Source organism: Eulemur rufifrons, chromosome 29 (assembly GCF_041146395.1).
Source record: "Eulemur rufifrons isolate Redbay chromosome 29, OSU_ERuf_1, whole genome shotgun sequence".
Taxonomy (NCBI): domain Eukaryota; kingdom Metazoa; phylum Chordata; class Mammalia; order Primates; family Lemuridae; genus Eulemur; species Eulemur rufifrons.
In genome coordinates, this window is record NC_091011.1 from 99,736,762 (window position 1) to 99,760,000 (window position 23,239).

The window sequence follows — 23,239 nt, forward strand, 5'->3', positions numbered from 1 at the left end:
AGTGCATGAGGACGTGGTGTTAGTTTCACAGGCCGGTCAGCAGACCCTGCGGATGGTTACCGTCGTGCCCGTTGGGGTTGCCTTGTCTCTGGAGCCCAGTTCCCCCGACTTTTCTCTCCGCAGCTGGTTCTCACACGGAGCCGACAGGCACTCACAGCAAGGGGACAGGGAGGCTTTCCGAAGGAGGCCTTGCGCTGAGAACTTGCTGCAGAGCTGGGTGGCTCCTCTTCTGCCTGTCCCCGCAGGTGCGGGGTTTGCCCTTGTGTGTGGCGGGTGCTGCGCTGGGTGCCCGAGAGCCCAGGAGGTGCTGAGCCCAGGGCAGGCGGGGAAGACCCACCCGCTCCTGAGCACTGGGGCTGCTGAAGCTGAAAGCCACGACGTCCTGCCGGGAGCAACAGCTTGAGCACTAGCTCGGTGCCTGGCTGTCGGGAAACAGCTTGTGTGGAGTTGGGACCCTGCGTGTGGCTTGTTTCTTACCTGTATTTCCCCCAAGTCGAACCTCGCTGCCCGTCAGCCCTAAGCCAACTACCTTCTTACCTGAAAGTTCAGGTTCACTTTACGTGAGACCACGGCTCTGATCAAGCCAGCGCCAGACCCAGAGGGAAGCGGCTGTTCTTCAGGAGGCCCGTCAGCCACAGCCTTGGCTGTTTGGGTGCAACGGCCCCTGCACGGATGGGGCGGCCCCCCGGCAGTGTCCTGGGGACAGTCCATGCCGTACAGCAGGGACTGAGGGGCTCAGAGGGCTGAGCCCCTGCGGCCGCCCTCCAGCTAGCAGGGAGGACTGGGTTCCCCCGGTCGGGCTGGGCCCAGCCTGAGCGGTCTGCCTGGTGAAGGGTCACGCCTGCTGCTAGTCCGCACCCACCGGAAGTCCCTGGCGAGCTTGGCCAAATGTTTTTCCCCTGAACATTTGAGATATTTGTGTCGGGTCATGTCCTTGTAGGAGCAGTTCCATTAAATAGGTACCTAGAAGTTGAATAATTGGGCTGAGAAATGTGTGCATTTAAAATCAATAGTCACACTTTACTTCCAACAAAGCGTCTGCTCCACCAGCAGTGGATCAAGGTCCCAGAGTCCTCACACCCTGGGAGGTGCTGTCGACACTTGTGAAAACTTGTGTTTGCTTGGCTGATTGGGACAAGCCTCTTGTTGCTCTGTATGTTACCTGCATGTACCTGTGTTTCGGTAGGCTTGTTCTCTTACCAATGCTATAGGAACCCATTACGCAATGGTTACCAGTCCCTTGCCTGCTTTGCTCAGGTGGTTTTCTTTTTAATCCTTCCGAAGTTTGTTCGTGTGACTTACCCGTGTGGCAGTCTTAATTACTGACAGAAGCAGGTGTCTGTGTGTGTGTGTGGCGGCGGGGGGGGGGGGGGGGGCTCTGGTGTAATGTCATGCTTCTTCCAGAATGGCTGTTACCCCATATTTTTATTCTGTAATTGTACTTTGTTTGCTGCTTTAATTTGCTTGGAGTGTCTGTGTGTATTGAAGACATCTGAGTTTCTCACAGTATCTCTGCCAGTGTTATCCACTCAGTATTTGTTAGACGTAAATTGGTTTTTGGATTCTCATATTTTGGTTCATTTCTATTTCAGGATCACCCTTTCTCAGTTTTATCTGCAAGGGCAGTTGGTGTGCAGGGCTGTGAAGTGTACAATGAGCTCAAGGTCCCCCCGCCTCTGTTGCTTTAAATTAGTGGGTCCATTTGGGGAAACCTGGGCGTGCAGGAACAATGTGGTAGACTCGTTCTCTTCTCCTTCTGCCTCTTGTTTTGCGTAGGGCTGTGACGTCAGTGTGAATGTGTTTGAGAAGGACCACTGTGCCAGGCTGGCAGTGGCCTGCGTGCGTTCCCTTTTCTAGCCGGTTACTGCGAATGACCAGGAAGGTCAGTGTGCTCTGGTGTTGCCTTTTACCTAGTCACTTGGCTCTGCCAGTACTGTGGTTTTTTTTTAATTTTGGAATAATTTTTTAGAAGTAGAAAATTCTATAAATTTCCTCATTTGTATACCTGTTTTTTCTTACCTAATCATTAATGTTGATATCAAGCATTTCTGTCTTGTTCCGCAGCAGGCGAGTTTTGGTATTTTACTGTGTGATTTTACTCTTGGTTTCTCAAACCGCTGACCTGGAGCTATCCTGTCGCCTCGGCCTCCCAGAGTGCTAGGATGACAGGTGTGAGCCACCGCCCCCGGCCTCATTTGTTATTTTCTATTTGAGGTTTTCAGGTGTTGAACTATTTGATTAGTTACTCTTTTGATATAAGAGGTTTTAATATTTTCATGTTTTTTGAACAAGTATCTCATTTTTGTCTTAAGTTTTCTTCCTATCCTCTTGGTTAATTGTGCTTCTGCGGAATGTTTATTTGCAGTCTTTTCATAAATTTAAAGTTTTAAAAAATTCTTTTGAGTTTGATTTACAAAAACATTTTAGTTGATTTCTAAGTCATTTGTAAGTTTTGTTTTCATTCATTCAAAACATGGCCTATGGCCAGGCCCGGTGGCTCAGGCCTGTAATCCTAGCACTCTGGGAGGCTCAGGCGGGAGGATGGCTTGAGCTCAGGAGTTCGAGACCAGCCTGAGCAAGAAGGAGACCCCGTCTCTACTAAAAATAGAAAGAAATTGGCCAAACAACTAAAATAGAAAAATTTAGCCGGGCATGGTGGCGCATGCCTGTAGTCCCAGCTACTCAGGAGGCTGAGGCAGGAGGATCGCTTGAGCCCAGGAGTTTGAGGTTGCTGTGAGCTAGGCTGATGCCAAGGCACTCTAGCCCGGGCAACAGAGTGAGACTCTGTCTCCAAAAAGAAAAAAACCATGGCCTATAACACATGCCTTGTCAGTTGTGTGAACTTCTATTCTACGGGGTTTTTTCTGTCTTAGTTAAGAAATTCTGCTGTTACATACCTACCTTTTTAGAAAATGTTTAAAATACTAATCCATCTGTATCTTGTGTGTCAGGTAGGAATCTCTTTCTCCTATGTGGGTATTTTGTCCTTCACCCACTGTGAAATGCGATTAAATTCTTTTTTTTTTTTTTTTTTTTTTTTGAGACAGAGTCTCACTCTGTTGCCCAGGTTAGAGTGAGTGCCGTGGCGTCAGCCTAGCTCACAGCAACCTCAAACTCCTGAGCTCAAGCGATCCTCCTGTCTCAGCCTCCCGAGTAGCTGGGACTACAGGCATGCACCACCATGCCCGGCTAATTTTTTCTATATATATTTTTAGCTGTCTATATAATTTCTTTCTATTTTTAGTAGAGGTGGGGTCTCGCTCTTGCTCAGGCTGGTCTCGTACTCCTGAGCTCGAACGATCCGCCCACCTCGGCCTCCCAGAGTGCTAGGATTACAGGCGTGAGCCACCGCGCCCGGCCGCGATTAAATTCTTAATGATTTGCTTGTCTTTGACATTTTGGGGGAGGAATTTTATTGGGATCCCCATAGTGCATAGTTTGTTAGGAACTGATGCTGTTTTTACTCTTCTAAAGGAGAAACCATCCATCACAACAAGAGCAGATTTTGTCTTGGACGCTGAGGTGTGAGCTTGTCACACATGCGAAGCAGGTTGGGTGTGCGTCCCTGTCTGGTTATGCGCGGCTGAAATGGAATTTAAAGCACTAAGCTTTATGGACAGCAATTTTTTGGGGAGGGGGGATATGGCATCTTGCTACCGTAGTGTAGTATATCGTGCATAGCAACAGCAAGTGATTATTAGCTTCAAAACAAACGCATAGTTCCTTCTGTGATTTGATGTTTAACACATTGGCTAGTTTTGCTTTTGATTTTCTAGTACAGAGAATTGCCTGGGAGCTTAGTGGGGTGTTTGCAGGAGCCTGGCTTTGCGCCCCTGCACACTGGCTGCCCCCGCCCAGAGCGTCCTGGGAGGCGGCTAGTGAAGGCGGGTGCCCGTGCTGCCGGGCGCCTGCCGCTGGGTGTCCTGACGGGCAGACTGAAGAGCGCTGGGTGAAACCGCAGTTGCTGTCAGCGCACTTGTTTGTGAAATGAGCTTTAGTGTCTCTAGATCAGCGGGGCGATGTGATTCTACAAAAATCCCAACATTGGTTCTGCTTTGTGATGTTCCTTTCCAAGATTTATTTCAGGTGCACTCTCCGTCCGTCTTGATAAAAGTGGCACTTTGCACGTGCAGGTAAACGGCTGCAGGCTGGAGCCTGAGCCAGGGACAGCAGGTCTCCTGGGGACACTCGAGGTGCTCAGGGTTCCGTTTGGCGGGAGCTGCTGCTCACAAGTCGTGCTGTTGGTTTACGGGGTGGACTGCTAGGAGTGGGGGGCTGACGGTGTTTCCTCTCTGCCCTGACGAGATCCAGGTGTCCCCTGTCCCCACCCTCAGCTTGGGTGGGGATGGGCGGCTCCAGGAAGAGGAGCAGGACCCCCCGGGCTTCTGGGGGGTGAGGAGGTGGCCTGTGGGGGCACCAGTGAGGTCCGGGTGCTCCACGTGTCACGTGTTGGCAGCGTGTCATTCCACCTCGATGCTGCCTTCTGGGCCGGGTGTCAGCAGCTTCCCGGGAAGGCTGCTGTGTCAGTGTCGGGACACGGTTTAAAACACGAGGCTGTTTTCAGGGTTCCGGAACCCCATCAGTATGCTGCGTGTTGTGAGTTCCTAGTCCAGGGATGCAATGGAGGGAGCCAGCCGTGGGGAGGCGGCTGCGGAACTCGCGACGGTTCAAGTCTGAGGACCTTTTCAGACGTGAGCAGTCACCACCTAGGTGAGAAAATGGAGGCCTGTACTTTCCTTGATTTCCGTCTTATAATTGTCCTCAAACCTTGATTTCCGTCTTATAATTGTCCTCAAACCATCCCCAAGTCCCCAAGACGTGGTAACAGCAGCTGGCAGTGCCGTGTTCTGGCCGCTGCGATCACAGCTCTTCTCAGTGGATACTGGCGACACCACCACCGGCTCCCTGAGCAGGACGTGGGCAGGGCCTGCACGGGACCTGCTCCTTCTGCCTCGGGGCCTGCGGTGCTCCCTGCGGTGCTCTCCACGGCGGGAGGCCGCGCCCAGAGCCAGCCCTGCTCCGCGGTCGCTCTGAGGAGGAGTTGAGCGAGCATGGCCGGGACCTCAGCGGGGTGGCCGGTGGCCGGGACAGTGCCTGCTAAGCACCGGTCCCTGCAGACCAGTCGGGGCCCTCCTGGCCGGGGGAGGGTGGGTGCTGTGCACGGCGTCCTGCTGATGCTGTGAGGCACCCTCCGTGCCTGAGGCTTCCAGCTTTTCAGCTGCAACAGTGGGGCGGGGAAGTGGCCACAGCAGAGCTTTCGGGATCCCTGGCCCCACGTGGCCTGCGTCACAGGCTGTCGTGGCTGGTCCGCTCTCGACCCGGGGGCTCTGGCGGAACAGCTGCTGCTGTTTCCTGTGTTCTTGCCTGTGCTTCCCGCCGGCAGGCGCGTCCCCTTGTAGTCAGCTGGGGTGCGCTTTTTGCCTTTTTTTTTTTTTTTTTTTTTTTTTTTTTAAATTTCCGTGTCATCCTTGCACAGGGGCTGAGCTAGTCTTCTCTGTATCGTTCCGGTTCTGGTGTACGTGCTGCTGAGGCGAGCACCAGTGTGCTCTTCCACTAGTTATTGCCATAGCTGGTCTTTGCTCCCCAAAGCAGCTCCGTCCTGACAGTTCCTAAGCAGCCAGTAAGAATTGTCATGACTGTAGCCGCTGTGGCACCTGCTCTGGCTGCTGTCCTGCCTCTCAGTCCAGCTTGCACGCTGTCACCGGTGAGGTTTGCTGCTCTCCTGTTTGAAACTGTTGGGGGCCTCCCTTGGCTTCCAGGACACTGTGGCGTGGCTTCTGAGATGGCCATCCTGTCCTGTCCTGTCCCGTCCCATCCCATCCCTGCGTCTCTGCTCTGCAACCCGCACTCCCCCAGCCAGAGGTGGTCTGTGCTTAACCGTGGTTTCTCCACGTCCCCCTCTCCACGTGCCACGCCTGTCTCTTCCCCTTGGCACCTACCTCCGTGTGTTGCTGTGCTCTAGCCCCCCGTCCCCCATCCCCTGAAAGCAGGGCAGGGTCTTTGGGGTCCCAGTGCCTGGCACGCGTTATGTGTCAGTGCATGTGTCTGCTCTTGGGCCAGGCTACGTGTTTGGGTGACCCCCTTTGTGAGAGTGGGGCTCACGGCTGCAGTTTGCGTGGGATGTTACCCACCTCCCTCCGTCCCAGAAAAAAGCAGAAAAAGGAAGCAGGCCCAGCAAAGACTCCTGGATTGTGCATATTTGGGAGAAGTGGTGGTTTTTGTCTGTGGAACTTTGTTTTCATCTGCACGTCAGCCAGACTCCTGCGCTGTATCCAGGCCCATCTGGGGAGGGACCGGAGCGTTGGCTGCGATGGCCGTTTGCTGCGATGGTCGCGCTCGCCTGGCAGCTGCTGGGACGTTCCTGCAGTGACTGCGAGATGATTTCAGCGTGTTTTGGCTCAGGGAGATACTGGCAGATACGGTTTTTGTTTTTAAATTTTATTCAACTTGCCGGTGTTTTTTGGTATATTTAGTTCCCCAAATGAAAAAGAAACTTGAAATCTCGTAACCAACCTACGTTTTAGTATTAAATAATTTATAGGGCTTATTAGTTAGTTCATGCACAGGAACAGTCAGGAATTATACCAAAATAGTAAATGATCTGTGGGTTGTAGAGTTAGACGTGATTTATTTACTTTTTTCTACAAGTAACGGGCTCTGTATAACAAATTGCTAAACTAAAATTGTTTACCCAGGAAATCTCGAAAGCAGAATGATCAACGGTGTCACAAGGGAAGTTTGGAAAAGGCTGCAGAAAGACAGACACGGTGACTTTCAGGGAGCCTGACGTGTGGGGGGAGGAGACTGAAGTGGCAGTTAATACTTTTTTGGCTTTAATTAAGGGAATTTTAGGTTCTTTCAAGAGGAGCCAGCGGCTCTGTGAGAGGTTGAGTAGGTTTCTTCCTGAGCGCGTGTGTGTGTTGTAGAGACACGGGTCTTGCACGCGTCGAGCGTGACGAGAGCATCCGAGGGCGGGGGCAGCTCACGCGGAGCCGTGTCCCTGCCGGCTGGGCAGGCCTGTCTCCGCGAGCGAGTGGCACCCGCCGCGTGGTGCTGCCGCGTGTGATTCAGAAAGGGCGCCCTGGTTTTAAAACGCAGTCACTGCCACCTCACGGCATGCGGGTCAGCGCAGGCTGCCCGTGTGAGGTGGCCCCACGAGGTAGCGATGCCCTGGTTTTGCTGCCGCCTTTCCGTGTGGGTGCGTTCGGACACACGAGTGCTGCTGTGTTCAGTTGCCCGCGGTGTCAGCACGGTGCCGTGTGGCGTGTGCCCCGGAGAGCAGCCGTGCACGCAGCCTGCGCCATCGGGATGGTGTGAGCACAGCTAGGATGTCCCCGCAGCGACGACACCGCCTAATAACGTTTCTCAGGACGTGTCCCTGTCTTTGAGCAACCGTGACGGTATCTCGCCAGAGAACGTGGGTGCGTGTTCAGTTTACAGTGCAGGTTTTCAAAGTCCTTCAGTCATGGAGAGTGTGCAGTATTTTTGTGCCCCGCCAGAAAGTGTGTGTAAAGCCAAACCTTTAGTATATTGGTTCCCAATAAGGTTTAGATACCATTGGTTTTGCGTTTTTTGCTTCCATGTGAGGTGGGTCAAAGGGAAAGCCAGTTCCGGGGCAGCCTGAGCGTGGCTTGCGCGGCTGCGTGTGTCCTGGGAGGTGTCACGCTCGCTGTGGCCCGGGCTCTGACCGCTGCTGGGGGTGGACGCCCGGCTGGAGCCCGGTCCTGTGCCGGGGTGACAGTCGGCTCAGTTCTGGAGCCCTGCCTGCGTGACCGGAGGATCCGCCCCCAGGACGTTGGCGTGGTTGGAAAGACGGGCCCTGACGTCCACAGTAAGGGGCTTCGGATGAGAAACTGCAGTGTGACCCCCCTGGGCTGGGCTGTCAGGGGTTAAATGCTCCCTGTTCTTGGGGCCTGTGGGAACTGTGGGGGCCTCTGGCCCGGCTCTGCCCTGGGGGTGTCGCCTCTGCGAGACCACTGAGCTGTGCGGGGTCCGCATGAGCCTGGGTCGAAGTAGCAGCTGTTCTGGGGTCAGAACCAGCAGTCGGAGGCCCCGGGCATAGCTGACGCTTCAGCTGGACCTGAACTTTGGTTGGACGAGATGTCATTTGGGGCATAAAAGCATCTTTCTGGAAGTGAGGTGATCACTCGGAGCCCTGCAGAGGGGCCGAGCGCCAACGTCAGGCCACAAACTGGGGCGGATCCCCCTAACCCTCGCCCTGTCTGGCCGGGGGCCCTCGTGTGTGCACAGCTGTGACCCTCGACAATGGAGTGTAGGACCTTGAGAAGGTTTGATGACCTCTTGCCTGCTGTGAAGTTGGGGCGAGGAGAAGCTGCTCTTGACCCTGAGCCCAAGCTCTTTTCCCTCTGGGATCGTGGGGGGCCGGGCCCTGGGGCGCCTGAGACACCTGTAGTGGGAGTTGCTCCCTGCTGGGGATTGAATGTTGTCAAGGATTCTTTGTTCCCCTCGTAGTGTAGATTTTATTTGTTACTTGGATTCCTGTAAACAAAAGGATTATTTACTCTTGTTACAGTCAGATCTCTTAAATGGCATAGATTTTTTTTTTTACATATATACGTATGCGTGTGTGTGTGTGTGTGTGTGTGTGTGTATTTTTTGGGGACAGTTTTGCTCTCTTGCCTGGGCTACCGTGCAGTGGTGTCACCCAGCTCACAGCAACCTCAACGTGTCGTCCGTGTTCTGAGACTGGAGCCCTCCGGCCATGGCTTTCCTGTGCTCTTTCCAGACACTGACCCAGCGTATGGCAGTGTGTTCCCGGCCCTCGCCTGGGGCCACCTGCCTCCTCTCACGGCCCCACCAGAGAGGCCGGGGGGCCGGGTCCTCACCCGCGGCCGGTCCTGGGAAGGAGCTTCCTGGGGGGTGGGGGGGGGACGGGGTCAGGGGCCTGAGGCCACTGCGCTGGCCAGGGCCGTGCTGGCACAGGCTGCTGTGTCTGGGGTCCCCGGACCGTGTTGTCACCTCCTCTCTTCCTGAGACTTCCATTCTTTCAAACTACTGTTACGTACAGTGTCACCACTGTCACGTTTAACTGTTAGTTGGATTTTATTCCCATTTTAAAGATAAGGAAAGTGAAAGTGTAAAGGAGTTCACCTCTAATTCCGAGTCCACCGCTGTCCGATGGATGGTGGAGGCCGTGGAGCCCCCTGCTGGGCCTGCCGGCCCCTACCCGCCGCTACGCCGCGCCAGCCGTCCCGGCCGCTGCTGCTCGTGCTGCAGGCCTGGGGCAGCGCCAGCCTGTGCGGGCCGCAGGGCTGCGTGTGCTTTCAGTTCCACAGGAAAGCCGGCCAGTGGCACCTGGCAGCCTGGCCGCGGTCACCGCTCTGCGCAGGGCCTCGGCTTTGCTCGGCGAAGCCCACGCCGGCCACGGGCCATGCCTCCCGGTCCCACCTGTGCCGGCTCAGACACCGGCTCCTGGGCAGGACGTGGCCGCGGCGGGAGGTGCAGTCAGGGCAGACACAGCTGCCCGTCCCTTCAGCCCCAGGTGGCCTAAAGGGCCCCTTGGATCTTGACTTCCAGGAGGTAAGGAATGTGGAGCCTGCGGTTGCTCTTTTAACACGAGCTGCCTTTTGGCCGCTGCAGTTTTCCAGGGCAGGGCAAGAGAACGTGTCGTTCTGAGCGGTCCTCAGGCCGAGAGAGCCATGCGGGTCCCCTGCCGTCCCTCTGGGACACAGCTGCCCTGTGTCGCGTGGGGAGGATGTTCTTCCAGGGTTGAGGTGTTTTCCTTCAGCGCTTTGGATCTGTCAGGCCACTGTCCCCTGGCCTGTAAGGTTTGCACTGAGCAGTCTGCTGCCAGACACAGTGGAGCTCCTTTGTACATTACTGTTTTTCTTTTTTTTTGCTTCCCTTAGGAACTTTTCTTTATTCATGATCCTTGGGAGCTTGATTATTAAATGCCTTGAGGTGGGGTTGGGGTTAAATCCTCTTGGTGTTCTGTGACCTTATTGTACCTGAATATTGATATCTTTCTCTGGGTTTGGAGAGTTCTATGTTATTATTTCTTTTAATAAACTTTCTACCCCAATCTCTCTCTCTACTTCCCTCTTTAAGGCTAATAAATAACGCTTAGATCTGCCCTTTTGAGGCTATTTTCTAGATCTTGTAGGTGTGCTTCACTTTTTTAAATTCTTTTTTCTTCTTTCTCTTCTGACCGTGTGATTTCAAATAGCCTATCTTCAAGCTCACTAGTTCATTCTTCTGTTCGGTCAATTCTGCTGTTGAGAGACTGATGCATTTCTCAGTTTGCCAGTTGAATTCTTCAGCTCCAGAATTTCTACTTAGTTTTTTTTTTTTTTTTTTTATTTCAATCTCTTTGGTAAATTTCTCTGATAGACTTCTGACTTCCTTCTCTGTGTTGTCTTGAAGTTCCCTGAGCTGCTTCAGGACAGCTCTTTTGGATTCTGTGTCTTCCAGGTCACCTGTCTCCATCACTCCAGGATTGGTCGCAGTACTGCAAGTAGTTCATTTGGCGAGGTCATGTCTTCCTGAAGGTTTTTGACACTTGTGTCTGGGCATGGAAGAGTTAGGTATTTGTTTCAATCCTCGCAGTCCAGGGTGTTTGAACCCATCTTTCCTGAGAAGGCTTTCCAGATGTTCCAAGGGAACTGAGTGCTGTGATCTCAGTCTCTGGTCCCTGCAGCCACAGCAGCACTGGGAGTGCCGAGAGCCCAGTAGTGCCGTGACTCTTGCAGAGTCCTGGTGATGCCGCCTTGGGTAAGACGCGGGAGAATTCCCTGGATTACCAGGTAAAGTCTCTCACTGTCTCCCCTCGCTCTCTGTGCTGGGCTGCTGGAGTTGGGGGAGGGGTGACGTGGGCAGGGCCTTGTGGCCACCACAGCTGGGACTGTGCCAGTCACACCTGAAGCCAGCCCAGTCTCACCCAAAGCGCGTGGTGACCACTACCTGGCTACCTCTGATGTTTATTCAAAGCCCAGGGGCTCTTTAGTCAGCAGGTGACAAATCCTGCCAGGACTGGCTCCTTCTCTTCAGGGCAGCCTGTTTCCTTCTGGCCCAGGGTGGGTCCAGAAATGCCGTCCCGGAACCAAGGCCTGGACTCGGGGCCTCAGGCATCTGCTTGGTGCCCTGCGCGGGGCGTTCTCCAGTGAGCAGCCCGGCTCTCGCGTCCGGGCCAGGACACGGGTTTTCTAAGAACATCCCGCACTGCCCTGGGTCCTGGCCACCCTGTCCTCAGAGACGTCGTGCTGTGGGGTGCCTGTCACAGCCGCCTGGGACCTTGGCGGGGTCTACGCCAGGCTGTGTCCGGGGGTGAGAACACAGCGCTGGGCCTGGGAGGAACCCGGGGGCCAAGAGCCCCACCAAGGCCAGAGTCACCGGGCAGTGTCACCGGGACGCCCCGACCGCCTCCTTTCTCTTGCCAGGAGCTGTAGGGGGCCGTGGGCGGGACAGGGCTGACCCTTTCACTCCTTCAGTCGAGGTTCCCGTCATAGCCAGGCGGACGGGAACAGGGGGCAGGGGGCAGGGCCGGGTGGCGTGTGCTGGTGGTGGTGAACAAGCAGGACAACCGAAGCTGCCGGGCACGGTTCTCCTTGCCTGCGCCGTGTGAGGTGCACACAGCAGGTGGAGTGCGTGCGTGCGTGTTGCGTGTGTGTTGCGTGTGTGCTCCCAGAAGGCAGGCAGCGGACACCTGGCTCAGGAGAGCAGTGGCCTCACCTTTGGGCCGAGTGTCCACCTGTCTCCTTCCTCAGGTTGCTTTTCCTGGCACCTCAGGAACTGGGAGGTTCGTGGGGACCTGTCTGAGTTGGGCCTGTGCCCGGGCACCTGGGCCCTAGCGCTGGTTCCAGAGCGGTTGCCAAGGGGACCAGGCCAAGGAGCCGCTGTCCAGCACCTGACACCTGACGAGGGGTTGAGGGGACCAGGAGGTGGGGCCCTGCCTGGGGGCTGAGACCTGGGCTAGAGCCCACGTCCCCCTTGGGGCAGTGGAGGGAGAGAAGCTGAAGGCCCGGGGCTGACAGGCCTGTGAGGAGGAGGGGAGAGAAGTCGAACTCCTCGCTCTGGGGTCACTTGGAATTCCGGCCTCCCGTGGTCCGTCCAGTCGTGTGCAAAGGGAAATGGGAGACTTGCACGTCCATTCCAAGCCCGTCTCTGTAGGCCTCGAGACAACAAAGAGTTAACTGTAAACACGGGGTATGTCTGTTTTCCATATTTGTGCATTTGTTTTCCCAATAGCAACCGTAACATCTTAGTGACTATTTTCCAAACAGTGAACATAAAACCGCGGAGCAGCTCTGGAGGCCATCGTTGCTCGGGGGAGGCGGGAGGCTCAGGTGTCCACACCGCAGGCAGAGCCTGGTGTTGTACCCAGAGGGCGGCTTGGGTGGCCCTAGACTGCCCGGCAGGGCTCTGAGGTACAGGCAAGGCCGGGAGCCGGACGGGGGACCAGGGCTGGGAGGGCCGTTGCTCTCTGCACGCTGCTCTCCGTGGGGTTAGGGGGGTGGCGGGGAGCAGGCGTGGCTGCACTAAAAATGCAGAACGGGGAAGGGCCAAGAGCTGGGCCCCCCGGAAGCAGGTGCCGGGAGCGGCCGCCTCCCTCGGCCGTGTCCCAACTGCAGCAGCGCGGCTCCAACTCCCCGCGTCCCCGCCGCTGGCCGGGTGAGCGACCCAGGCGAAGAGCTCGGTCGGCAGGGCCCTGGGCGCTCAGCCGCGTCCCGGGCACGGAGGGTCAGTTGCGGGTGTCACGACCCTGAAGCTTTAGTGCTCGCAGAGTGTAATCCTGCACAGTCTTGCCGGGTACCGGGTGTGGCTCTGCCCGGAGACAGGATCAGCTCGATGGCCCCGTGGGAGCCGCAGGCGAGTGCTGATGTTTGGTCTCAGCGTCCCTCCTGGGTGGGTGGGGCCTGTGTGCCCCCGTGGGCGCCACCGAGACGGGGCTGCAACTTGCGGGGGGCGCCCAGGAGCCACAGGACACAGCCAGGTGAGTCGCGAACTCCCGGCCACAGCTTCCCTTCCTCCTCCTCCTCCTCCTCTTCTGCTTTTGATTCCAGAGTCAAACTTGGAAGTCGCGTCACCAGCAACAGTCATTTCTGAACACCATCCTCGTGCGTCCTCTCGGAAGGGCCCAGGGGAGCTGGGAACACGTGTGACTCGCTGACGTGCTCAGTGCCGGGTGCTCATGCCACAGGCCCCTGGGGGCGCTGGCTCCTAACCGCCCCTCAGCCCGTGCCTGGGACCCTCTCAGGGAGACCTGCAGGCGTCCTCCTGCCGACACGGTGTCCGGGAAACGCTCCGTGTGCGCCGACCCGTGTTCAAAGCCTGTGCAGACCGAGTGGGTTTGCCTTCTCGTGGGACCGGAGGCCCCGGCCAGGCAAGCACACGAGGTCCCGAGTGGAGAACTTGCCTCAGCTCCGTGGTCAGCGCTGGTGCCCAGGGGAGTGTTCTCAGGCGCCGCCGGTGTCGCCAGCAGCCCTGGAGCCTCCGGCTGGACCCGCAGGGCGGGCGTCGCAGGGCGGGCGTCGCAGTGGGCTTGTGAGGTACTGGCCGTGCCAGCTCGCATCTGCGTTTATGGTGCTCGGTTAATTGGTTCCAAAATCCTGTGTCTCTCTGTGTCCCCGGAGGTGGGGAAGGGGGACCAGTGTAGGTAGAAGGTGGGCACCGAGGCCCCCGCCTTGGCGAGTGTCTGCTGAGTTCGGAACACGGCTGAGCCCCTCGAGAGTGCCGTGAGTTCGGTGCTGCGCACGTGTGGGCGTCAGGAGGGCCGCCCTCCTGTGACGGGCGCAGGGCCAGGCCGTGGGCTCCCCACAGGCGGGCTCTGTGCTGTGGGGGGCCGAGGGTCCTCCCTGGCCGCAGCTGTCGGCATCTCCAGGGCAGGGCGGCAGCCGGGGGCCCGAGAGCGAGGTTGCACTGGTGAGTTTGGGCCGGTCCCCCCAGTGCGTGTGACGAAGCCCAGGTCTGGGCCGAGCTGAGGACAGACTCCCGCTCGGCCGGGCACGCAGGAGCTGGTAAACGGTGTGCGGATTGGTTTATGGAAAGCCCTTATTGCCCGCGTCTCTCCATCCATCTCGTTTCCGGACGTTTCTGTGGGCTGACGCTCCCTATGGTGGGTGGGAGTTCGGTGCATGGGGGCGCTCGCGTCTGCCGTGGGGGGAGGGGGCTGCCTGTCTGCACCCGGCAGGGAAGGCGCCTGCAGCTCGCTTGCTCGGGGGTGCGAGGCCGTGTCTACAAGGTGCTCGGTGGCAGTCAGTCACGAAGCGTAAACGGGCGTCTCCTCCTCCCTCCGAGGAGCAGTGTCTAGGGGGGACGAGGAATTTCACGGTTTGTTGCTGCAGTTCCAGCCGGGCCTTTTTCTTACACGTCCATGCAGTGGCTGCTAATCAGACTTACAGAGGATCAAAGAAATCCTTCAGTGAATAGTGTTTGTTTTCTTATTTCATTTTTTCTATCCGTCCAACGTGCAATTTTTTTCCCCTCTTTTTCAAAAGATCAGTGAAAACACAACTTGCAGAGCCATGCGTGTCTGCCCTGGGGTGCGTGTGCGGCGCGCTGGCCCGTGCCCCGGCCGGGCTGGGAGCCGGGGCGCTTCCCGGGAGGCCAGGAGCGGGTCCGCCCACTCCTCGGGAACGCAAACTTGTGCCAGCACCAGGCGGGCACAGGTTCCGGGATTAGAGCCGCCTGAGAATGAAATTGCCGGCTGGGTGTGATGCCTTTTCCTCCAGGGCGTCCCGCTTGATTTTGATGACGGGACTTGTCGGGGACGGTGCTGGTGGAGAAGACGTGTTGGCTGTGCCTTCAGAAGCCGCCGGTGTGCGGGGCGGGGCTGTTCCTCCAGCCTCAGAGTCTGCGGCTGCTGTGTCTGTCTGTCCCCCTGGAAGGTGAGGCTCGGGCCCCAGTGGTGCCGTGGACGCAGTGACATAATTCTCTTCTTCTCCTTCTGCAGAGCCGTGGTGGCAGAGCGGTGGTGGCCGCAGTGATGGTGCCCCGTGGACGCGTGGATCCCTTGCCCTGAGGGCGTGTCGCTGGCGGGACGCCCGCTCACCCTCTCTCCGTGCTGTGCTTTCAGGTGTGGCGGACGAAGACGCCCTGGCGCAGGAGTGCATGCGGAGAGGCCAGAGCGCCCTGCCGGCCCAGCCCGCCCGCGCCCGCTCGCCCAAGTCACCGCGGCCGGCCGCGGCGGTCAGACACGCGCCCCACTACGTCATCGAGGAGGAGGGTGAACACGAGCGCCTGAGGGTCCCCGGGCCCTGGGAGCCCGCCACGTCCTCAGCAGGTGTGCACGGGGAGGCTGGTGCGAAGCCCGTCCAAAGCGCTGCTTCCCCCGAGGCCCAAGGACAGAGAGGCCAGAAGCCGCACCTGTGCTGCTGTGTGCTCACCTGAGCGGGCGGGCGCCGCCCCACCTGCCCCTGGAGCTCCTCCTGGAAGGCGGGCCCGCGCGGGGCAAGTCCTGCCACGATTAAAGCCGGGTCCCCGTCTCCCGGGACGTGTATGAAGCCGGTGTCTGGGCACAGGTGGAGGAGCTGCCGGAGCGGCAGTTGCTGCCTTTACCTTCCACGCACCTTCTTGTGCCTTTGCGTCAGCGCTTGCGGTCGCGACCCAGCCCACGTGCCTGCGCCCGCCGGGCCCCCCTCGCCTCCTCTGCCTTCCGCGTGGGTGCAAAGCAAAACACTCCCACAGCCGGGCCTGTGTCGGGCTCCCGGGTGCGGTTGGCAGTTCCCCGCGGTTGGGATGGTCTCCGAGGGGCCTTAGGTTGACCCGACGCAGCCCTGGAGCCCAGTGGAGGTGCCCCTTGCCCCTTGCCCCTTGCCCCGCTCGGGGGCTGCAAGTGTTTGTGCTCAGGGCTGTGAGCGGCGACTCGGCCGCAGCAGGTTGGCTTGTGGGAGAGACGCTGGTGTTTGAAGCTGTGTCGGGTGACTCAGGTGTGTGTCACGAGGTTCATTCTGTGGCCTTGGGGAGGTTCATTCTGTGGCCTTGGGCAAAAGTACCGTCTAGGCAGGAATGAGAGATGGGGGTCGGCTCTTCTCCTTTCTTAGAACTTTCTGCTGGAAAATCAATCCCTTGACATCCCCTCTGGTCCTTCTCAGATGAAGCGGAGTTGTCCGTGGTGGTTTTAGGGGACAGAAGGAAACATGCCACCGATGTAGAGCCCAGAGTCACTTTGCCCTGGGGGTGGACACAGCTGCCCCCACCCCCCACAGCCCACCCCGTTAGTCTCCTGGGGAGCCGACCGTAGGGGCAGGTGTGGGCTGGGTGCGTTCAGAGAGCACTGGCTGCGTGGGTGGGACGGGGGGTGGGTCCCAGGGTCGACTGTCACCTGTTGGTGCTGCAGGGTCTGAGCGTGGGTCGGGGCAGTGTCAGGTTGAAGGGTCTTTGCAAGGTGCAGGGCAGCGCAGGGCGTAGATTCAGTTTCCCTGGACAGGTGCCGTTTCAGCAGTGTGGGCTGGGAGGACACCGCACGCCCGGCCTGCTGGTACCTCATTTCCCGGCCCCCAAGAACTAGGTGTGCGGGTGCGGGGCTGCTGGAGGGGCCTGTGTCCAGGAGCAGCTGGCCTCTTGGAGGAGGGGCCGCGGGAGGGGTCACCTGCATCCATACTCCAAAGCCGGGCTGGTCTCCACGGGGGCAGCGTTGCCGTGGGTTCCCAAAGACCACGCCTGTCAAGTGGAAGGTCAACTTGCTGCTGCGGCAGATTTTGGGCAAAGTGGGATTCAGTAGTAAGGTCAGGATGGCGATTCTGCCCACCAAGTCTCACTGTTCTGTCAGTTTTTATCATCAGGTTCCTAACAAGATACCTTTCCTGGGTGGGCAAGAGCAGTTACCTTAGGGATCCCAGCCCCGGGTGGCAGAAGCTAGATGAGCTTTGGCCCGTCTCGGGGGCAGAGGGAGCAGCAGGCGGCCAGGAGCCTCCCATCTGGTCTGTTCCTTTTGTTCAGTCGAGTTGTGAGGCCTTCAAGAGTGTCAAAGTTGAATCATCAAAGAATTAAAGATGGTTTTCCTACAAATATATAATGAGCATATGTGGAAGGCTTTTAGTTTTTTTTTTTTTTTTGAGACAGGGTCTTGCTCTGTCACCCGGGCCAGAGTGCCGCGGTGCAGTCACAGCTCGCTGTAGCCTCACACACCTGGGCTCACGCGGTCCTCCTGCCGCAGCCTCCCGAGTAGCTGGGACTGCAGGTGCCACTACCACGCCCGGCTAATTTCTGTATTTTTGTGCAGACAGGGTAACAGGGTCTCTTGCTCAGGCTGGTCTCCACCTCCTGGCCTCCCAGAGTGCTGGGATTACAGGTGTGAGCCACCTCGCCTGGCCCCAAAGACTGCTATTTAACTTCTTACTGAGAGATACGAAATCTGATTCAGAGGAAGATTCAAGAAACTGCTAGAGTAGAAAAAAGAACAGATTGGTTTGCATCTCCGCAAACACCGCCCACAACGTGCTCACCCAGCTTGGCAGAGCCTGGGTGCCGAGCGGCGGTGAGGGCGTGTGGGGGAGCTCGTGTCCCTGCAGCATCCTCCCCGACGTTCCTGTACTGAGGACCGAAAGCCTCGCTGCCCGAGAAGCCCCTTGTCCCAGGAAACCGAGACGGCTCCTGGCCAGGCTTATGGGCCCTGCTGTCAGCTTTTTGCCAGATTTGCAAGTCTTGGGGGCAATTTTTGTTGAAAAGAAGCACACAGTAAGGAACTTGATTACCCAGAAGTGTCGGCCCCGCGCCGTGCCTCGGCTGTCTGGCCACCCCTGCAGAGCTTGCAGAAGCTGCCTCCGCTCGCCGGGTGACGGGGGTGCGCAGACCACAGCCTCGGGTGATTCTAGAAGTGACTTTTCCGGGCTGGAATGAGCTGTCACTCGAGAGGCAACCTTCAGATTCTACGCGAACTGCTTATGTGAGGATTTCCCGTGTCATGGCGTGTCTAACACAGCTCACTGTCGGGGTGCAGCTCAGGGAGCCCAGGCGTTCTGGGAGCGGCGAGGTCATGTTCTGCCTCGGTGGCTGGCTGTGCAGGCAGCTCCGGTTGGTGCTGTGCAGGTGAATGGGCGGAGAGGTGCTCGGCTTGCTGGCATTTGCCGTTCGGTTGACTGTGCTGTTGCTTTAAATTACTGACCTCCCCTCAGACCTGCCCCGTCCCATCGTAGAAGCACAAGCGCTTGTGTGTTTCGTACTGGATGTCACCTGGAACCAGTGACTCAGAAGGTAAAACTTTGGAAAGGACCAGTGTTACTGTGCATCTGTGAACTCCGCATGTCCTGTAAATCCATCAAGAACACATAACCGTTAAAAAGGAAAGTTAAAATTATTGAACATGAGAAAAAAGACTTTATAAATGAAAGAATAAAATTGGTCTTTCAACTTTTTTTTTTTTTTTTTTGGTTTTAAGAAAGCAACTTACCCAGAGATGCTGTAGAATGTTTCCCTTTAGTTCCATCTTTAATTCCAATCTTTAAAGATTGGAATTTTACCCTGTTACTAGCTTTCAATAGCTTGAAGTTTCTTTCTTTTCTTTTCTCTCTTTTTTTTTTTTTTTTTTTTTGAGACACAGTCTCACTGTGTTGCCTGGGCTAGAGTGCCGTGGTGTCAGCCTAGCTCACAGCAACGTCAAACTCCTGGGCTCAAGCCATCCTCCTGCCTCAGCCTCCCGAGTAGCTGGGACTACAGGCATGCACCACTATGCCCGGCTAATTTTTTCTATATATATTTTTAGTTGTCCAGCTACTTTCTTTCTATATTTTTTTTAGTAGAGACGGGGTCTCGTTCTTGCTCAGGCTGGTCTTAAACTCCTGAGCTCAAATGATCCTCCCATCTCGGCCTCCCAGAGTGCTAGGATCACAGGCGTGAGCCACCACGCCCAGCCTGAAGTTTCCTTTTAATGAAACTCACTTATGTATTTATACATGTTAAGAATAACATGTAGGCTGGGCGCGGTGGCTCACGCCTGTAATCTTAGCACTCTGGGAGGCCAAGGTGGGTGGATCCCTCGAGGTCAGGAGTTCGAGACCAGCCTGAGCAAGAGCGAGACCCCGTCTCTACTAAAAATAGAAAGAAATTATCTGGCCAACTAAAATATATATAGAAAAAATTAGCCAGGCATGGTGGCGCATGCCTGTAGTCCCAGCTACTCCGGAGACTGAGGCAGGAGGATTGCTTAAGCCCAGGAGTTTGAGGTTGCTGTGAGCTAGGCTGACGCCATGGCACTCTAGCCCTGGCAACAGAGTGAGACTCTGTCTAAAAAAAAAAAAAGAAAGAAAAAAAGAATAACATGTAGTAGTTCGTAAGAGTATTTTTGTGTCAGAACATGCTGTTTAAGTAGTCAGTTTATTATCCCTGGCCCAGAAAGGACGAGTAGTAGTTGTGTTACTATTTTAAATGGGCACCTATTATTTCTTTTGTTCTGGGTCAGGAGGCCAAGGCGGGAGGATCACTTGAGCCCAGGAGCTGGAGGCTGCAGTGAGCTATGACTGTGCCACTGCAGTCCAGCCTCGGTGACAGAGAGAAACCCTGTCTCAGTGGGGAAAAAATGCCTTCTAGCAGAAGTGGCCGGGATCCCCACCCTTTGGTTGTCATCGTCGAGGCTGCACGTAACACGATGTCTGGCCGGGGTCTGTCTTGGTCACAAGGACAACACAGGAGGTGCAGCGGGGGGACCTGGGAGGGTCCCTGGCCCCTGTGGGAAATTGCCAAAGGTGAGGATCAGCCCGTTCGTGCTCGTTAGGCAGAGTTTTTTTTATTTTTTTGGTTTGTTTGTTTAGAGACGGGGTCTTGCCGTGTTGCCCAGGCTGGAGTGCAGTGGCTGTTCACAGACACGTTCAGGGCGCTACAGCCTTGAACTCCTGGGCTCAAGAGATCCTCCTGCCTCAGCCCCCTGCGTAGCTGGGAGTGCAGTTTTTGGTTTATTTTGCGAATAAATGTAATCAAATCTGCTAGGAGGAAAAGAGGCCTTCCTCACCTCCCTGCACGAGAAACGTAAACTTTAAAACTTCGTTTTAAGTAAAATGAGTCAGAACACAGAAAGCCACTGCTGGAGACATCAGCCCCTTCATCGATTGGGGTTCCAGAGAACCGCCCACGAGGGCTTTCCAATCAACTGCTGCACGTGTGCTGTTTGTCACCGCGTTGCACGGGGGCTCTGTGACTCGCTGCTCTCGTGCCGGGGGCGCCGGGTCCGGCACCTGCGCTGCTTCTGACTCCGCCCGCCTGCAAACCCCTGCCGTCCCTGCTGTGTTCCCAGCCCAACCTGGGGCCCAGCTTACGAAGCACCTTGTCTGGAGGCCCACCTGGCAGTGCGGCCGTCACACCCCTCTGCCACCTGCTGTCGTTAAGCACGTCGGGGAGGGGCGGGGAGGGTCCGAGGGTCCCGAGAGAGCTGCTCACACCCGCGGGCTCTGCCCTGGGAGGCAGTTTCAGCTCAGAACGGGCCCCTTGGATCCTCTGAAGGTGCCGTCTCTGGCCCTCCTTTTCCTGCCTTGTGGCTTCCTCCATCGCCACCTTCCTCCAGGGCAGCCTTTGTGGCCCCAAGTCCCCAGAGCGGACTCCTGGGCTGCGGCTTTGGGAGCAGGTCCTTGGCGACTCGGCGCAGCGGCTGCGTCTGCCCAGCCCGGCCCTGTCTGTCTGTTTTCCAGTAACTTCGAGGCAACTTCCCTAACCTCGTGGCTTTGATGCTTAGCCTCTCGTGGAGTGGGACATCCCCTTGTGCTGCTCTGGTGGGGCAGTCACGGCACACTCGGTTTGCACAGAAACCTCAGGCGAGCGCCAGCCTCTGTACGCAGGCTGTGAGTACACGTGGTGCGCCGTGCACGTGGACTGGGCCTGCAGGCTGTGTCTGCTGAGGCACGTGTCCCTCCCGTGGAGCAGGCTCAGGGTCAGAGCCGTGTCCAGTCACGTGACAGTCACATGAGCCACGGGCTCTGCAGGGCATTCTGAGAGTCCACTGCTGTGGGCGACCAGACGAACCACACTCAGTGGGCTCCACCTCGGAACACGCTTGTCGGCACGGGACGTGGGTCCCGGCTGGGTGGCACGTTGGCTGCTGGGGCCGCCCGGTGGCTGCAGTTCTCCGGGCGAGTCCCGCGTGCGGGTGCTGTCGGCAGACGGCCCTGTGCTCTGACCCCTCTCCCGTGAGATGGCGGCTCCGTCATGTCGGACGGTGAGGATGCCTTGACGTGGCCTTTGGCAGGTGTGGGGCGCGCGTGTGTTAAACCCCGGGCCCGCCTGGCTCTCTGCCGGTGTGTCCTGGGTTCGGGTTCAGTCAAGCCGTTAAGTGGATTTCTTGTCCAAATTCACCGTCAGGCCCGATTGCTCCCCCACGTCGGCGTAGGCCGAGTCTAGGACGGTGTCTGCAGAACCGAAGTCAGAGTGCTTTATTTCTGGCCCTTTCGACAAAACATCCGCAGGGTGAATGTGTCTTTCTCCTTTGGCTTCAGCTGGCGAGGTCAGTCGCACAGTTGTCAACTTTCAGCACACAATGCGGGGACCGAGGACGGTTTCCATCCTCCGATAAGAGATGGGGACTTTGCTGAGCTGAATCCTGCAGAGCCCAGCCCAGCGAGGCTCTCCCTGGAGGACGGTCTCGCGCTCTGGCCAGCGCTGGGGGAGGCCCAGGGAGACACTCAGATCCCTGCCCCGGAGGTGGGAGTGGCGTGGCTAGTTGAGAGGACCGACATGGGTAGGTCAGGACCGGCGTGGGGAAGGTCAGAGGACCGGCATGGGTAGGTCAGGACCGGCGTGGGGAAGGTCAGAGGACTGGGTAGGTCAGAGGGCCGGCGTGGAGAAGGTCAGAGGACTGGGTAGGTCAGAGGGCTGGCGTGGGCAAGGTCAGAGGACTGGGTAGGTCAGAGGGCCGGCGTGGGGAAGGTCAGAGGACTGGGTAGGTCAGAGGGCTGGCGTGGGCAAGGTCAGAGGACTGGGTAGGTCAGAGGGCTGGCGTGGGGAAGGTCAGAGGACTGGGTAGGTCAGAGGACTGGTGGGTAGGTCAGAGGGCTGGCGTGGGGAAGGTCAGGGGACTGGACTAGGTCAGTGGACCTGCAGAGCTGGTCCCAGCTGTGCTGCTGGGGCAGGGGAGGGGCTGGGCCCCAGGCGCTCAGGTGTGAGTGTGGCATTTCTGTACTTTGAAAAGGCAACTCACATTTTCATTGAGATTTAGATGTGGCCCAGAAAGGCAACTTTGTTGCCCTTTTGTAAACATGGGGAAATATTTAGAAAGCATGTTTGCCTCTTAGTGGGGAAGCTCCTGCTGCTCCGCAGTGTTTGACGAGCCATGTCTCCGTAGGGTTCAAGGAAGGTGGCAAGAGGAAGAAGCAGAAGCAGAAAGAGGAGTCGAAGAAGAAGAAGTCGACCAAGGGCAACCACTAGCCGGGACTGGCCGGGCACTCGGCGCTGGCCCTGGCGGGCGTCGGCGCACGGCCTTGCTCAGTGCGCGGCTGTGCACACCCCATAGGTAGCAGCGTCTCGGTCGGGCCTTGTCCCGGGGCCGCACTCACTGTAATCAGGACTAATAGCAGGAATGTGACGTGTGATCGTGCATCGGTCAGGCAGGGACGTCGGGAGGAGGAGCTGGGGACATGGGTGGCAGCGGTAGGAGCTTGGGACGCAGCCTCGAGTCTCTCACTCTGCTCTGCTCACTCAACTCCGCCTGCGTCTTCCTCCAGAGCTGCCCGGGCCCCCCGGGCAGCCCCAGCCCCGTGCACACGTAGAAGTACAGTCAGGGCCAGGCAGCAGCTGGGCACGACTTCCTTTCCCGACGCCGGGTAGCGTCTGCACGCAGAACGTAGCTGAGCGCAGCGTGACTGAGCTGTGCGGTCACCGCACGGTGACCCTGGCTGTCAGGTGGGCTGTCAGGAATGACTTCAGATTGAAAATCATTGCTTATATTTATTATTTCAATTTTAACCCTGTCTGGGCAATCCAAATTTAAATTCAAATATTGTTTAGTTTTTGCTAAATTTCATCCTTTTTTCTTGGATCCATAATTGTTCTTTTTAGCAAAAATTTTGCTCAGCAAACCATCTCTCCTAGCTTTTGTAGGTTAGGGTCACGCTGGGCTGTCAGATAATCAGATATTGAGCAAGAAGATGGAACTAAATATTTCAGTTTGCAAATATTGGCTCCTTAAAAATAATTATTCTATTCCAGCTAGATTCTGCCCGTTTCCCCTGGTTACTCAATTTGCATGACACGTGCCGCTTAGCCCGTTCCTGCCGGGCACTGGGGGGAAGCCGCATCGCCTTGGCCTCTTTCCGGCATGTTCCCTCTCGGTGGCTGTTTTCTTCCTTTTTAACATGAGGGTCTG

At 57.0% G+C, this 23,239-nt stretch overlaps 1 protein-coding gene and 1 non-coding gene across 3 annotated transcripts in view; one reads left to right on the forward strand and one right to left on the reverse strand.

Annotated features, from left to right (window-relative positions):
- The window catches only part of DNAJB6 (DnaJ heat shock protein family (Hsp40) member B6), a 60,070-nt gene extending 37,399 nt beyond the window's left edge, over positions 1-22,671 (forward strand). Inside the window, exons 9-10 of one of the 2 annotated variants that reach the window (XM_069462340.1) lie at positions 15,032-15,238; positions 22,220-22,671. In XM_069462340.1, coding sequence (XP_069318441.1) covers positions 15,032-15,238; positions 22,220-22,302 — 290 coding nt within the window. In that variant the 3' untranslated portion in view covers positions 22,303-22,671. Of the gene's footprint in view, positions 1-15,031; positions 15,883-22,219 lie in introns of those variants that run through there. The other variant, XM_069462339.1, reaches the window with a different exon arrangement.
- Positions 5,432-5,538, reverse strand: LOC138377691 (U6 spliceosomal RNA). The gene has a single exon (XR_011231853.1). It is a non-coding gene; the product is annotated as a U6 spliceosomal RNA (small nuclear RNA).
- Positions 22,672-23,239: the final 568 nt, after the last annotated feature.